The sequence below is a fragment of the Typopeltis vanoorti genome, chromosome 20 (assembly GCF_054136105.1).
Source record: "Typopeltis vanoorti isolate ZY-2024b chromosome 20, IOZ_Tvanoo_1.0, whole genome shotgun sequence".
NCBI lineage: Eukaryota > Metazoa > Arthropoda > Arachnida > Uropygi > Thelyphonidae > Typopeltis > Typopeltis vanoorti.
In genome coordinates, this window is record NC_143568.1 from 106516409 (window position 1) to 106533361 (window position 16953).

Here is a 16953-nt window from a genome sequence, read left to right on the forward strand (position 1 = left end):
GTGAGTTAACCAGTCTCATATGGAGGTAGGTTTTTTTTTTTCACCTCCCCAGAACAGACAAACTGGCCCCACGCATGGATTACAGTCATGAATACATCCCAGCCATATGTCGGTGCCAAGCCCAGATAAAATTGGGGGGGGGGGGAAGCAATTGTGAACTACCCTGTAAAAATCTCACCAGGAATACTTTGTGGGCAATGCCTACAAAGTCATCTATGGTTGGAAACGACTGAAAGGGAAAACCAGCTATTCATTTCAATGTAAAGAATAAGGAGATTGTGTATGTGTGAGGGGGGAGCAACAGCTGGAGTTTCCCATCCTATCACGTAGTTTGGCATAGTTTTGCCATGCCAGACAGTGAATAAAAAAGACAGCCCACATCTAGGGTCTTGTAGTAGCACTACTAGTAGTCTTGAATAAAATTTTACAAACATTTTTGAAGTAATGCAACTTATACTATCTCCATTATTAGGCAGTCATAAACACTACTAATGTAAATAATATAATTATGATTTAAAAAAAAAAAAAAACGCTGATTGTCTGGAAGATGATGACTTATGTGAATTTTAGAAAACACAGCTCAGATGAGACAATGGTCAACAACCAGGTTTAGGGGGCGCACGCACGCATGTGTGCTGGCACTAACTGTGCTATAATTTTTTAATATTTTCTGTGTGGGAATAAAAATGTGTAAACTGAATTATGATATTATGCCTTCATAATGGATCGACTGATCAACAGCCTACAATGCACGAATTATTTCTACGAAATAATTTTTATTTTTTTTTTATTCTCATACTCTATTTTCGAAGTCATGAAACATAATTTTCTTCAAATTTTAAAACGGCGGTAATTTCGGACTTCTCTTAAAAAAAACTACTCAATGTCAAATATTAGTGTTGTTTATCTCTGAAAAAGATTGCAATCACTATATTACAGGTTATACTGGTTAAAGATGACTCGCTCTAAAAAAGATACGATAAGTCATGAAGCGAAGAGCATGACGACTTTTTAAGGAGGTTGCAGTATTGGATAATTCATTATCAGTTAAATAACTGTCTTACACGCAGAAGTAAATGTTTGCAAACCGCAAAACTAAGTGACAATATATGACAGTCGCCTAATGGAACGGGCGCTCTTCTCACTCTCTAAATGGTGCCAATTCTGCATATAAATTTTACCCATCCAGTTAATCCAACTTACCATTTCGTACAACTTCACGTAATATTTTCATACAACAGTCAGTACCCTACAACCGTAACTATCTCTTACAGCATAACCTAGTAAAACTGAACATCCTCCATGTAACTCAATTTAACAATTCCGCCAAAGTGAATTTAACAGCGCTACCACAGTTAGCACTACCTTTCATATTTTTAAACATTCTTGTTAAGGAATGACTGAAAACGCACACGTTTTTAAACAAGAAACACAGTTATAAACACAGTTATTATTATTATAAACACAGTTATTTTAACACAGTTATAAACGGGATTAGATAATTAATATAATTGTCTCGTCTCGTTCATTTTTCATTGTATTTCTTTATTTTTTTTCATTTGTTTATTTATTTATTATATTTTTTTCATTTGTTTATTTATTTATTATATTTTTTTCGTTTGTTTATCTATTTATTTATTTTTTGAAGTACTGGATAAATATCGGATAAATAGCGCGCCCCTGATGGATTATAAGACAAAAATATAAGAAAATCTCCAATTGCTATTTTGTCTTTATTACAAGAGAAACATTAATGCAAAACGATTACATAATAATATTAATTAAATGTTTGCTCTACGGGGATATCGCATAATAAAACTCTTTACAAGCTCTTCTCAATTTAAATTATAAGCTATGTCCACCTCTATCAATATAGTTGCTAGACCAACCAATCTTTCTTGGGTCGTTGCTGTTCGCAAATAATTTTTAATCAGTTTAAGCTTGGAAAAACTTCTTTCCGCACTTACTACGCTAACAGGAATTGTTAGTGTAGCGACGGCGCCGAACGAGCGCCCTCACGAAGCCGCGCCCTGAGGCAGGCTGCCTCTATGCCTCACCCTGTCGATGGTACTGCGACTCAACACAAGAACAGATCATTTAGCATTTAGAACAATAGACCACTAAAGCGAGTGCTATATTCGTGCACTTTCCTCTATGGCCAGTAGCTAGAGATGCACACCTCCAGCGATCAGGATGGTGAAGACCAATTGCCTAAAAGTTTGGTAACTGTCTCAAAAGCACAAAAATTATAACGAATTTATTTTTTCATACAATCTATTGCATCATTTACTATAAAGAGGATTGCCTTGAGTTTACAACCTTTAGAAAATAAACACTAAAGGATTTATTTAGAGAATAAATTCGCCGACACCTTTTATTCTTCAAAGGGAGTAGGAAAGGCAGATGAGCCATAACAAACATTTAAAGACTGAAATATAGCCTATCGCCATTGTATGTCATCACAGATAACCAGCCCAAGGCTATGGGTTATTTCCATGGGCATCTGAGAGAATGCAGACCACTGAAGGCATCTCATGGACCAAAACTTACAACCTAAATATCATTGTCTGAAAGTATGAGTTCTCTAATCAATTTTTTGAGTTTTAGGATTGTTGTTGTTATGTGTCTTCCAGTCATTTTCGACTCTTGGGATGATATTCTGATCAAGGACTCTCCATCTCACTCTGTCTCTTGATTTTTCTTTCAGCAATTGTAAATTCAAGTTGGTAAAATCTTTTATGTTGTCCATCCAACGCTTTTGTGGTCTTCCACTTCTTCTCATTCCCTCAATCTTTCCCAACATAACGGAGATTAAAAACCCAAATTTCCCAGAGGACAAAAAAACTATTTCCCCTTGCCAGAGATGAACTAACGTGAGAAATGGTTGAAGAAAGGATTCTATTGCATTTTCTATAAAGAGGATTTTAGTTCAGGTTCATCATCTAGCAAAAAATAACTCATTAAATGATAAAAATGTAACCTATCCGAAAATTTGAAAAACATAATTTAGATGTTCTAAAAATATTGTTCTAAAAAAAAGATGTTCTGGAAATGGTGTTTGCATCCACAGTACTGGACTGCCAAAAAAAAGATCATAAAGAGTGTCGAATCTAGCTGATTAGACATATTCCATGTTTATTTGGTATGAAATAACGATTATCTATAACATTATTTATTTCTGTTGAATTTAAATAAGCAAAATGAAGACTGTTGGTCCTTCTTTTGATAACCACAACAATATATATTTTGGTATAAGACTAAGATATTTTCCTACAAGAATAAGGCAATTGCCTCGTTCTAAAAATTGATTATTACGAAAGACTCAAGGGTGTATTATTATTATTATTAGTAGTAGTAGTAGTAGTAGTAGTAGTAGTAGTAGCAGCAGTATAAAGAAATAAATATATCAGTTAATGCCTTTTGTTCCCTTACAGGGAGTAGGCAAGGCCTCTATACCCTATCTAGCTTTTGGAGATTGAATGGGCAGTTCAATCTCCACTAGTAGCCAATCAGAGATAGCTGGCCTATGTCTACCTCTAATTATATATATCACTGATAGGCAGCACTGATGATGAGACAGGCAAACAACTGCTGCCATCTCTTGGTACCTAACCCTAACAGGATATGTTACTATCTGAAATAATGTGGGTTCTACAGTCGATTTACAAGACAAAATGCCAAGTCTCCAGGAGAAAACCCCCACTTGCCTATGCTAGAGATCGACTAACTTGGGAACCAGTCGAAGAAAGGCTTAGAAAAAGTTCTTCCAGCCAGTGACTATATTCGAACTTAAGTCTACCTTTGGTCGTCCTAGCAAACAGGGTGCAAGAGTGCTTCCACTGAGCTAGACTTGCACATTTTCCCAAATTATTATTATTTTTAATAAAAATAATCAGCTAACACCTTTTATTCCCGTACAGGGATTAGGTGAGGCCATTTTAGCCCTATCTAACTTATGGAGATAGTGGGAAGTTCAATCTCCACTAATAGCCAGTCAGAGATAGCTGGCCCAAGGCTATTACTACTTTAAGCTGCCTGCCTAGTGAAGAGAAGACGGCTCACAAGTGCTGTCATCTCGTGGTCCTAACCCTAACACAATATTTTAATGTCTGAAAATCGACCGTGGGTTCTATGGTCGATTTTCTTGAGTTTATGGGATGAAAAACCCGAGTCTCCAGGAGAAAACCCCCGCTTTCCGTCAGAGATCGACTAACTGGGAAACAGGTTGAACATAGGCTTAGAAAAAGTTCCTTCAGTCAGAAACTAGACTGGAACTTAAGTCTATCTTCGGAGTTTAACGCTGAGGAGTGCAATCACCACTTCCTCTGAGCTAAACAGACATTATTATCACGATGATGATGATGTATTTTCCCACCCACTGAAGAAAAGCTTACTACAATTATTAAAAAAGAGATATAAAAAATAAACAACAAATCACAGAACAGTTTGCTACTCTACAACTGATATTATAAGTGATATAAGCTAGTTAAATAACAGACCAAGTATATAACATTACATCGGCGAAGTGGATACCAGATCTAACATTATTTCAAAGCCGAATGTTTGTAAAAACTACGAAACTTTCATAAGTTGACCTGAAAGGCGAATATATGGACGTTTGGGCAGTGCTCATGATTTTTAACTAGTGAAAGCTAAGTCAACTCGAGGATGATGAGAATTGTATTCTCGTAAGCTCTTGGTCTTTACGAAACTTTCGTAGTTTCTACAAGCATTCGGCTTTGAAATAATGTTGGATCTAGTATCCATTTTGCCTATGTAAGTTTACATCGTCGAAACGAAGCATTATGGTTCTTCCTTTAGTTATAAAGTATATAACAGTTTGCTACAGATCAGAGTCAAAAGCATTATCATCGTCGAATGCCTGATCCTAAACGGGTGTACTGGATACTGTGATTATGGTACATAAAGAGTTTACTTTAGCTGTACTAATTCACACATTCTTGAATGCTAACAATTATCTCTTATTCCATTAAATTTATTTACTTAATTTCCACCCTACTGGGTTTGATGATACTGTTATCGGTTTCTGTTGTCATATTTAATTTATTATCTTCACTAAAAATTTTGTCTAAAGAGCTGAAATGCGTTGCTTGTTCTATTTTTTCTCTATTGAGCATGCAGACGAAGTATTTAAAGTTCCTACCTGTTTTTATTGGCTAAAGGACTTTCAAGTAGATTTTTTTCGGAAAGAGACTGATAATCGAAAACTTGATTTTCTAGCATTATGTGAAGACGAACTGCCCTGACTGAAAGCTGAAAGGATTACCAGGTCTTCCTTGATGAATCGCATTCAGGAAACAATGTTGGTGGAGTGGAATTAATAATTGGACAAAAACAAATAAAAAATGTCTTATTCTGCAGCATTTTATCAGAAAGAATAGGGACAACTTGTCGTTCAGGTAGGCCAAATAGAAACATTAAAAATAATAGTCTGCTATGCATTTATTTACACAGCTGATGATGAAACAGTAGAAGATTTCTACAAGTAAACTGAAAACATAAAAAAAGTTTAAAAAAATAAAAGCACAGATACAACAGAAGAATAGTATACAGAGTTTGCTGAAGCAGATATTCAATGGTATAACAAGAATATAACAAGAAATGAAAGTGACTGCTTTTTAACAAATTGAGAACAATCATAAAAAATGTTGAAACTGGAAAAACATACTCTAACATACACTTAGATTGCAGACCATTAAGAACTATCCTTCATATAGACCAAAAACAAGAAGCAAAAATACAAGCAATATCACACTATAAATAAACCAAATGTATTGAGAGGGAGTAGTTTGCTAAATTAATAAAGCAGATTGATAAAGCTTGAAAGAATAAATAGATAAAGACCTCACTAAATTCAACCAACAAATAAAGCAATGCAAAACATAGGCAGAATTTATGACAGAAAAGAGTCGCAGGAAATTTCTCAGCGAAGAAACCTTTGAAGCGTTAAAAGAATAGTCAAAAGATTCAGGTTATAATCATTTAGAATGTACTACTTGGAAAGAAGCCAACGGACACCATAGTGTGAGGAGTAAACAACCATATCATCCACCTTAAAGATATAAGACTTCTTTTCGTTGCAATGACTGCAGTAGTGCTACGGGGCATACTTTCCACACTTGTATGATAGCGATCAATGAGAATTTTGGACCATTCTTCCTGTGGGTATGTAATGAGGTCCTGGACTGTTGTGGGGCGAATATTCCTTGACCTCACCCAACTTCATCCCACGTATGTTCAATAGGTTGAGATGAGGGTTCTGTAGAGAGTTCTGTCAAGTCCACAAACGACACAGTTAAAGAGCAGCCTTATGAAAATGCATTTTCTTGCTGAAAGTGACAATGGTCAGTTCTTTAGAAACGCCACAAATTATGAAGCATTGTATTGCCCGGAATGTTCAGATACCAAATCGAGAAACACAGGACCATACTGTCACATCGTGACCTCCGAATTTTATTAATTTGTGTTATGTATTCTGGTAAGAGACGTTCACAGTAGCTCCATATAACAGTTTTCTAAGTTTCCAAGTCGCACTGTACACGTTCTTTGCACTCCTGAAGACACGTTGTTCCAGTCGATGTCCGGAACTGCGCATTCAATGCGTCGGCCGAAGAATGGCGGTTTTTTTAATATTTCCTTTGTAGCGCCCTACTGTCACGTTCGGTGAGTGTGATGGCACCTGTAGTCGATTCCCTGCCCATCATCTCAGTATGATATCACTGATTGTTGACCTGGGATGGCCCAATTTGTCAATAATTTGTTAACAACAGATAGGCCTGCAAACATGGCTTCCTATCACAATACCTCTATCCATCTCCATCAAAAGACAACGAATGTTGTCTTTTGACATCCTTTTACAGTTGCGTTAATTTGAGATAACTTTTATAGTGACAAATTAATATCAGCTAAAAATTGAGAACTCGATTTAACCTAGCAAAAAAGTGACTTTATTAGATTGACTTGAAAATAGGTTTTACTATATAAAAGAGTTAACTAATTATGAACTAGATGGCAGCACGTCAAACATATGGCATTTATTGCATTGATATAAACACGTGCACATGTTCAACTATGATTTGTGTATCTAAGGTCAAGTCTTTTGGTTACGATAAGTGGGATTTTGCTTATGTCGATTTATTTATGATCAGTGTGTTTTGCAAGAGTTACTGAAAAAAAAAAAAAAAAGTGGGGGTGGATAAAGAAAAAGGAAATAAATAAGCTAGCATGGTCTGTCTACGCAAGCAAGTTTACTCTTCCAGGTAAGAATTACGTGTGCATATTGGTACGAATTCTGCATTATTTATTTATTTATTCTGCGTAATTAATACCGTGTGCATGTGATAAGCATTAGACATCGAGGCACTTTCTAATACCATATATATACGTTGTTTCCCTGTTGCTTTGAATATTAACAATTCTGTTTTTATTACCTTTTTAGGGAATATCATCAATAGTGTATAGGGATCAAGAAAACAATTAAGGTTGTATATATGTAATGTTAAAAGGATAACTATAGGACTGAAATGGATGAATTTAGAGATAAAGCTAGAATTTCAGAAGAGACATAGAAATATATAGGTAGGGGTTGTAATATTTACTTGTCGAGCTTAAATTACAATTAACTGTCAGGGACAAATATAGGAAGGATAAGATAGGATATGGGAAGAAAGAATGAGGCAATAGGCGAGAGATTAATTATGGAAGAATCACTTTGTTGAGTGAAAATGTTGTAATGCGACCAGTTTATAAGAGTTTTCATACTGATGAAAGCCATTTTCTTTCTAACAGTGGAGGGGGGGGGATGAGGTAAAGGATTGTAATGAACGAACTAGGATCGTTGTAATTGGGTTTTATAATATATGTCCTGCCTCTAAAAGGATGTAAACCCATCATATATTAGTACTGTGAATGGACTAAAGATTAGACAATCCAAAAATCCTGCTTTAGCAACCAGTCTTGAAACACATCCAAACCACTAGATCTCACAATAAGTAAGGTGATGGCCTGTTAGTAGAAGATGAAATTTATCATTCACCTAAACACATTCACAAATATCTAAGCCACAGTGGGATTTGAATCCAGCTTCACCTTAGTAAGGCAGCATAATGATGATATTTCACATGCATAAGAATTATGCATGTGTGACTGTCACTCTTAATGGGTTGTGAGGAAAAGATTTAAGCATCATTGCATTATGTCGAAAAAAATCTGAAGTGTCGTATGCATTTCTGAAGGGGAATTTAGTTTAGTCTTATCACCAAGGTTTGTAACTTACAAAATCACTTTCCATATGAGTAGCTGCTTATGCTAATTAATCTGGTTGCTATTGTCTGCATTTTCTTTATATTGCTTCACAGATAAGTGTCCAAGCTTATATGTGGTACTCTGGTTAAATCCCACTATAATTTATATAGGAATTTTTTTTTTTTTCCAAATCTCTCCTAACTATAGCAAATTGTTGTATGTGGGTAGTGGTTAAGAAGGCAAGAATCTGAGCTTCTTTTTGAAGAAATGCAGGTTGTAGCTCTTGGAAAACACTTAACTGGGGAAAGCTCTTTCAGACAAGAGATGTAGATGGAATGAAAGATGAATGGAAGTGTCAGCTTCATTGGAGCAGTTGAAAAATGGATGTTGGGCAGCTGTTGCTTGTGTTATTTTAGATTGAGCAGAAATGAAGCGAATGATGATGCTATTTCTGCTGAACAGTATCCATGAGAGTATGGTGTACTACCACTTATGTGAGAAAGCAATATTCTAAGGATGGATGGATTTGGAATTTATACAGAGTTAATAACTGGACAGTAATTTAATTTGAGATTTTTAAAAAGTAACATCTCAAATGAAAAAGGTGCCGAGTTTTTGAAGGCTGAAAGGTGCTATAGAGGTGATGTGTTTTTACCAGGTAAGGTTAGAATTAAGTGTCAGCCCAAGAAGATAGTTTTTTTGACTGGGAGCTGTCTGTTATCAAAGCTATTAAAGTCTTTTTTTTTTTTTTTTTTTTTCCTCACAAAAAAAGAAAAGAAAGAAAATAATTATATTAAAGGAGCACTGTAGTTGATTAGGAGGCCATCACCCTGAAGGATGGTATAGAAATCAATGTTTCAGACATTATAGAAAATCTTTAAGCTTGATGTTTGATCACTGCCCAGATGTCATATGAGTAGGTAGAATGTAATCATTGGCAAAACTTTTGATAGGGTCTGAGGTCAATGATAAAGTCTTGTGTGAAGGTGGTTGATATAGCATCCCTGAGGAATGATTGCATTCGTAGAGAAATATAAAGAGAAGAATGTCATCTGTTATTATATACAGTGAATGACCAGAGAGAAAGCAGGCAACCCAATTGCAAAAGGTTGAAAGATGATATAAAATGGTAATCTGTGGAAGTCATCTATGCCAAGACCCCATCAAATGCCTTTGGAAATATCAGGTACTGAACCTCAGGTTTCTTGACTTTCTGTGGTGCACATTCAGATGTGGGTGATATTGGCAAAATCTGCTGCAAATTTTGAGTGGTTAAATCTGTGCTGGTCACTGATTAGCTGGAAGTCCTTCAGGTGATGAATGTGTTGACTGGTGACATTCACCATTATTGGGTAGAGCACGAGATTAATAGTTTGATGGCACTCCTTTTTAGTGGACTTGAATATATATGGACTTGCTTCCATGAGGTGTAGTAAATGCTGGTTGAATATAATACGGTCCGCACGGTTAGCCTAGTGGCTATGCGCTTCGCGACCATATGCCTGGGGAAGGAGTGTCCTAGGTTCGATTCCCATTGGTGACGTGAGGAGCTGAAGGATCTTCCTCAGCCATAGCCAAGTTAGCCAGTCTTGGGCGTGGACAGCAGGGTTTTTTCCTCAGTTTATTCTGGGGTTTTTCATCCCGCAAAGCAGGCAAACTGGCCTTGAGAACTTAACACTATAGGCCTTAGGATATACTGGGGCATAGGGCTGACCACCTTATCCTGTAAACAGATTGAGGTCCGATGATCAATGGAACCTCGACACCGCAAGGTAAAAAGAGGGTATAAAGAAGATGAGATGAGATGAGATATAATACGGTGTAGAGATTATAAAGGATAGCTGCTGCTTCGGAGTCTATGCCTTCAGTACAACTGGGGGATACCATAAGCACTAGAAGCCTTTTTTGGCTTGTAGGTTATTAAAGATTATTCTTCTGATGTCTTTCTGGTGGAAGGTCATGGGTGCCATGCAGTGCATTGTTTCTGGATAGTTGATATGCCTTAGACTGTGCAGCAGAAATTTGAAGAGTGATGCCAGGAAGTCAGGTACATCTTTAGTTATTATTGTTATTATTGAAATCTCCATGGCATTTCTGGACTCATCATGGGATGTCCACTAACATTCTAAAAAAACCAAATGCTTACCTTTATTTGCACAATACCTATCGTACTTTTCTTTGAACTCATTCACTAACCCTGGCAAACCATTCCACTCACTCACCACCCTCCAAACAAAAAATCTAGCCCTCATGCTCTTGCTAAACTTGGTTAACTGAATATTTCCTGATTAATCTGAAACCTGCCATTTAGTTCTCATTTCCTTGCAAAGACAAAATCTCTCCTCCTCCACTTAGCAGTCTACCAAGTTTATCATTACACCCCCCTCTCTCTCGTCTTATTTTCAGATTTATCCTATAGATCAGTATACACAAGATCCTACTTTTTACACATTCTTGCTATCATACTATTCATAATCATCGACCTTCTCATCTCCCTATTGTCATGTCATACCTGGGCAATATACTCACAACCCCATCCTTAATACATTTATACTTATACTGCCATTTAGTTCTCATTTCCTTGCAAAGACAAAATCTCTCCTCCTCCACTTAGCAGTCTACCAAGTTTATCATTACACTCCCCTCTCTCTCGTCTTATTTTCAGATTTATCCTATAGATCAGTATACACAAGATCCTACTTTTTACACATTCTTGCTATCATACTATTCATAATCATCGACCTTCTCATCTCCCTATTGTCATGTCATACCTGGGCAATATACTCACAACCCCATCCTTAATACATTTATACTTATACTGCCATTTAGTTCTCATTTCCTTGCAAAGACAAAATCTCTCCTCCTCCACTTAGCAGTCTACCAAGTTTATCATTACACTCCCCTCTCTCTCGTCTTATTTTCAGATTTATCCTATAGATCAGTATACACAAGATCCTACTTTTTACACATTCTTGCTATCATACTATTCATAATCATCGACCTTCTCATCTCCCTATTGTCATGTCATACCTGGGCAATATACTCACAACCCCACCCTTAATACATTTATACTTCATAGCTTCTAATAACATTCTCAAATTCCATGCATCATCTATAATTCCCCCTCTTATCTCTCTCTCCACAGCCTCAGTCATTCAACTACTTGTATCACTTACACACTTTCAGCATTCTATTCAGATTTTACATCTTTGATAATGAGTGATTATGATTAGTTCAGGAGACAGCATGCAGGTGTAGCATGGAATGAGGAGTTAGCTAGAAAAGAGATCAATGCAGCTTGGAGGATATTCAAAAACTATCTAGTAGAAGCAATGTCTAAATATATACCAAGGGTCAGAAAGTTAAATAAGGTAGGTGTGAAATGGATGAATAAAGAGATTAAACATGTAATACAGAGAAAAAGGGCATTATGGAGGCAGCATAAGAGAAGTGGTAATAACCAATTCAATGAGGATTACAAACACCAAGCAAGGAAGGTGATTTGGTTGGCAAGGGTAGCAAAAGTGAAGTGTGAGCAGCAGTTAGCTAATGAAGTCAAAAAGAATCCTAGGAAATTTTTTTGATATGTACCCAGCAAAAAAAAAGAATGATTAAGGAAGGATGACATTGATTGGAGAAAATGGTATAATGACAACTGCTGCAGAAGATATAGTGGAGATACCTAATGAGCAGTTCATGAAGGTCTTTCATTCTTGTTGAATGTGACATCATGAGGTGATTGAGAGCAGTTGATGATGGGGAGAAGAGACTGACTGTAAATTAGTAAGAGGTGTATGGAGAATTGAGCAAACTTGATGTTAATAACTTTGTGGGGCTTGATAATATATTACCACATAATGCTTCAGCATTATGTGGTAATATATTATCAAGCATGACTGATGGCTAGTCAGCCAAGATCCTGGTAGAAGATTGGCTGACTAGCCATCAGTCATGCTTGTAGCATGTTGAGCACAGTTAAGCCTGGGATGGACTTCCATGGTGGGCTGGCAACCTATAACACAGGCAAAAACCTGATGGAACTGATATAGATGGCAGTGCCAATATTTCGGTGAAGTCCGGAAGGCCATACCCAGGAAGTCTTAATATCATGCCTCCACGTGGAAACCCCCCCCCGGGAAACACGGTGTCATAATGTGCCATGGCAAAGTTGATACTGAGCAAAGAGCTGGCAGAAAGCTATAAAATGCATCTCTCAAGACGTTATGTGGCCAGCATGGGAGATTAGACCACAACTCCTCCACTATAATGCCAAGAAGAAAAAAGAAAGGCCTAAAAAAGAAAAAAGAAGTCTTAGTATCATGCCTTCACGTGGAACCCCCTTTGGGAAACATGGTGTTGTAATGAGCCATGGCAAAGTTGATACTGAGAAAAGAGCTGGCAGAAAGCTATAAAATGCATCTCTCAAGACGTTATGTGGCCAGCATGGGAGATTAGACCACCACTCCTCCACTATAATGCCAAGAAGAAAAAAGAAAGGCCTAAAAAAGAAAAAAGAAGTCTTAGTATCATGCCTTCACGTGGAACCCCCTTTGGGAAACATGGTGTCGTAATGAGCCATGGCAAAGTTGATACTGAGAAAAGAGCTGGCAGAAAGCTATAAAATGCATCTCTCAAGACGTTATGTGGCCAGCATGGGAGATTAGGCCACAACTCTTCCATTATAATGCCAAGAAGAAAAAAGAAAGGCCGTAAAGCCCATGGCCAGAATGGGCAAACACTGGATGTGACTAAATTTCCCCAACTATATGACTACTCTGATCGAAACCAGTATCTAAAGGAGCATTTAATTGTTGAACACTTAAAGAAGAGGAAGACCTTACCATCTTACAGCAAGAACTAAAACATATTAAATGGGATATCATAGGTTTAAGTGAAGTTCGCAGGTAAGGTGAACATTTAATAAAGCTAAAAAATTAAGACTACTTATACTATTATGGATAAACTAAAGGACAATATGGAGTTGGATTTCTAATTAAGAAAACAATTGCACACCTTATAGAAGAATTTAATTATACAGATGGAAGAATAATAGAAATCACATTTAAAATAAACTGTAAAATAAACCTGTGTAACTCCAAACTTAAAATCAGGATCATCCAAATATATGCTCCCACCTCATCCCACACTGATGAAGCGATAGAAGCATTTTATGACTCACTCCAGCACGCTCTAGACAAAAAAGAAATAGCAATTTCTTTTTTGTCTAAATTTTAACGCCAAACTAGGTCATCCCATTCACCAAATAGACACAATAGGTATATGGTACAAGCAGCAACTCAGGAATGGCTCTTACAGAATTCTCTATCAGTAACAAGCTTTACATTATGAATACATTTTTTAAGAAAGCCCTCAATAGAAAATGGACATGGAGAAGTCCAAATGGAGAAATAAAAAATGATTATATGCTGTGTAACAATAAAGAAATAGTTCAAAATACGTCAGTACTAAATCAAGTAAAAACAGGAAGTGACCGACGACTGGTGAGAGCCAAAATTAAAATAAACCCCAAATTGGAAAGAATAAAATGGCTAAACAACAAAAAATCAAGAAGTTTTGATTTAAACCTATTGAAAACAAGAAGGATTTTGAAGAAAAACTCAATCAAAAACTAGACTTAATAAATATATTTGAAGAAGAAGACATAAATAAAATAAGCAGAAACCTAACGGAAGTAATAATCTCAGCAGCCAACGAATTCAAAAGCAGCATAAACTTTCAGAGGAAACCTTACAATTACTAAAAAAAAAAGACAAAATATGAAACAAGACAAAAACTTAATTTCTAAAATAGATTACGCAGAACTATGCAAAACAATAAGGAAAAAAATAAGAAATGAAATAAGAACTTATAACACTAAAAAAATAAAAGTAACAATTGAAAACAATAAAAATATGAAAATACTAAGAAAACAGTTGGCAAAAGTCAAATAATTGCAATAAAAGACAAGAATGGAACTATAATACGGAACCAAGAACAAATCCTAAGCAGGCTAGAAGAATTTTTATAAAGAACTCTGTAGTAATCCTTCAATAGATAAATCAAATATTAATAACTCGTCTCCATTGCATATAGAATTCATCCCCCTATTCACTTCAGATGAAATAAAACAAGCATTAAAACAAATGAAAAATGGAAAATGTCCTGGTGAAGATTTAATTGTGATAATGCAGCAAAATGTAAAGTCCTGAGGTTTGGGACACATCGATGGGAGGAAGTAGGGGAGACAAAAGATCTGGGGTTGATAATTGATAGAAACCTGAAATTTAGGGGACATATTGCAAAGGTAGTGAAGGTACACAGAGGATTGCTGCAATAAAGGACACTGACCTGCAGAGATAAAATGGTTATCATTCTGTTGTATAAGACTCTGATCAGACCACACTTAGACTATTGTTCTCAGATCTGGTCCCCAGGATTTGAAGGGGATAAATTAACTATGAAAAGGGTACAAAGGCAGATAACAAAGATGGTGTCAGGACTGTACAATGTTAGTTATGAGGATCGGCCGAGGTGTAGACTGCAGAGTTTGGTGGATAGAAGGAGAGATGATTGAGACTTTTAGACTGTAGAGGTGGTTACAGGGTTGTCACTGGGGAGTTATTTCGCTTGGTTGAACAGCGGGAAGGAATCATGACAAGGTGCCATCCCTGGAAGTTACGAAAGGAAATTGTGAGAAAGGGGGTGAGGAGTGGTTTCTTTGCATGGAGGGTGGTTGAACCATGGAATGCATTGCCTGATGGAGTGGTGAGAGCGAGAATGGTCAACGTGTTTAAGGAGTAGCATGATAGACTTTGTGTTTCCTAGGAGGGACCTCCCTCGATGAGTCTTGATAGACTTGTGTTTCTTAGAAAGGACCTTCCACAATGAGTCTTTTGACTCCATGGAGGCCTGAATAATAATTCACACAGAATTAATTAAATGGGGAGGAATAATATCATTTACCATGTCACAAACTTACTAAATCTATGCCTAGAAGAGGGGAAGATACCAGAAAACTGGAAAAATGCTACTCTGGTACTGTTATTTAAAAAAGGAGACAAAGAAGTAAAGAACTATAGACCAATTTGTATTCTCTCCAATCTCTACAAAATTCTTACAAAAGTAATAACAAACAGGTTAATCCCTCTTTTAGACTCAAATCAATCCGGAAAGGCTTTAACACAATTGATCATATTCATGCAGTAAAACAAATAATAGAAAAAGCAGAAGAAAACCAATTGTCTCTCTCTTTAGCCTTTATTGATTATGAAAAGCATTTGATTCCATCAAAACTATAATGCAATAATCAAAGCACTCCAGAATCAGGGAGTTCCTGGAGAATATATGGCCCTCCTCCAGGAAATATTCCACACTGCAACAGCAACAATCCAACTTCCTACAAGTAGCAATAAAATATCAATTGAAATAGGTGTCCAACAAGGAGACTCTCTATCACCCAAAATCTTTACAGCAGTCCTTCAAGAAATGTTTATTATTATTATTATGAGAGACCTCCAGGGAGTCAGAGACTCATTGAGGGAGGCAGCGTACTATACACACCAGCTATCATACTTATTCTTGAATTCATTCACACTGCTTGCACTGACAACATCCAATGGCAATTAATTCCAATCACGGCCCACCCTCTGAGAGAAAAATCTAGCCTTCAAACCCTTCTTGACAGCCTTCATTCTCATCTTCCAAGGATGCCCTCTCGTCCTTGACCCACCCTCCATCAATTGAAATCCTGTACAAATTGATGATTGTACAAAAGTATATGATTGAGACTTACAAACCCTTTCAGAAGTTTGTAAGTCTCAATCATATCACCTCTCTTTTTCCTATTTGCTAGTGTCTGCAGTCTACAAATTCTCAATCTGTCTTCATAATCAGTATTCCACAATCCTGATATCATTTTTAACACTCTCCTTTGTACTTTCTCCAATATATCAGAATCACAACGGAAACCAGGAGACCAGTCCTGCGCACAATAGTCCAAGTGAGGTCTTATCAAGGCCTTGTAAAGAGGCAAAATTACATCCTTATCTTTACATGTGAACGTTCATTTCAGCATTGCAATTATCTTTTGAGTTGTATTTGCAATCTTTGCCACATGGCCTCTAAACTTCAACTTCCTATCTATTGATGCTCCAAGATCCCTAGCCTCATCATTTTCTTCTAGCTGAATCCCACCAATATAATATGACATTGGACAGGTAATCATGCCGAAGTGAATGACTTTACATTTACTGACATTGAACTGACACCCATTTTCCCATGCCTACAATTCCAGCTTATTCAAATCATTCTGCACGGACCGCATATCAGCAGCATTCATGATTGCCCTGCCTATCTTTTCATCATCAGCAAATAACTACATGTTGCTTGTCATATCCTTCCCAATATCATTAATGTTACATTAATGTAACTTGGTACACTGTTACATTAATGTAACAGTGGACCAAGCACTGATCCTTGTGGTACACCACTTGTTATTTATTTATTTATTTTTATTAATCTTTGCACTGGTGCAAGTACTTTGTACAAGTGTTTTACTCTATGCCTGTTCTAGTTATCATTGTAGTCATTCTCTGGTGGCAATGCCATGCCACCAGTGTACCCTGTAGGGCCCTCAAGGAAAGAACTTTGATATCCTTCTGTGTAAGCCCAAGCTGTTTTAAGTCCTTA

General features: G+C 36.6%; 2 protein-coding genes across 2 annotated transcripts in view; one reads left to right on the forward strand and one right to left on the reverse strand.

Annotated features, from left to right (window-relative positions):
* The window catches only part of LOC150095757 (meiotic nuclear division protein 1 homolog), a 56960-nt gene extending 55618 nt beyond the window's left edge, over positions 1-1342 (reverse strand). Inside the window, exon 1 of the mRNA XM_090410751.1 lies at positions 1204-1342. Within this exon, the coding sequence (XP_090266877.1) occupies positions 1204-1206 (3 nt within the window). The 5' untranslated portion in view covers positions 1207-1342. The remainder of the gene's footprint in view (positions 1-1203) is intronic.
* A 5815-nt stretch (positions 1343-7157) lies between these two features.
* The window catches only part of LOC150095758 (phosphatidylserine decarboxylase proenzyme, mitochondrial-like), a 143754-nt gene continuing 133958 nt past the window's right edge, over positions 7158-16953 (forward strand). The window contains exon 1 of the mRNA XM_090410750.1: positions 7158-7280. Within this exon, the coding sequence (XP_090266876.1) occupies positions 7246-7280 (35 nt within the window). The 5' untranslated portion in view covers positions 7158-7245. The remainder of the gene's footprint in view (positions 7281-16953) is intronic.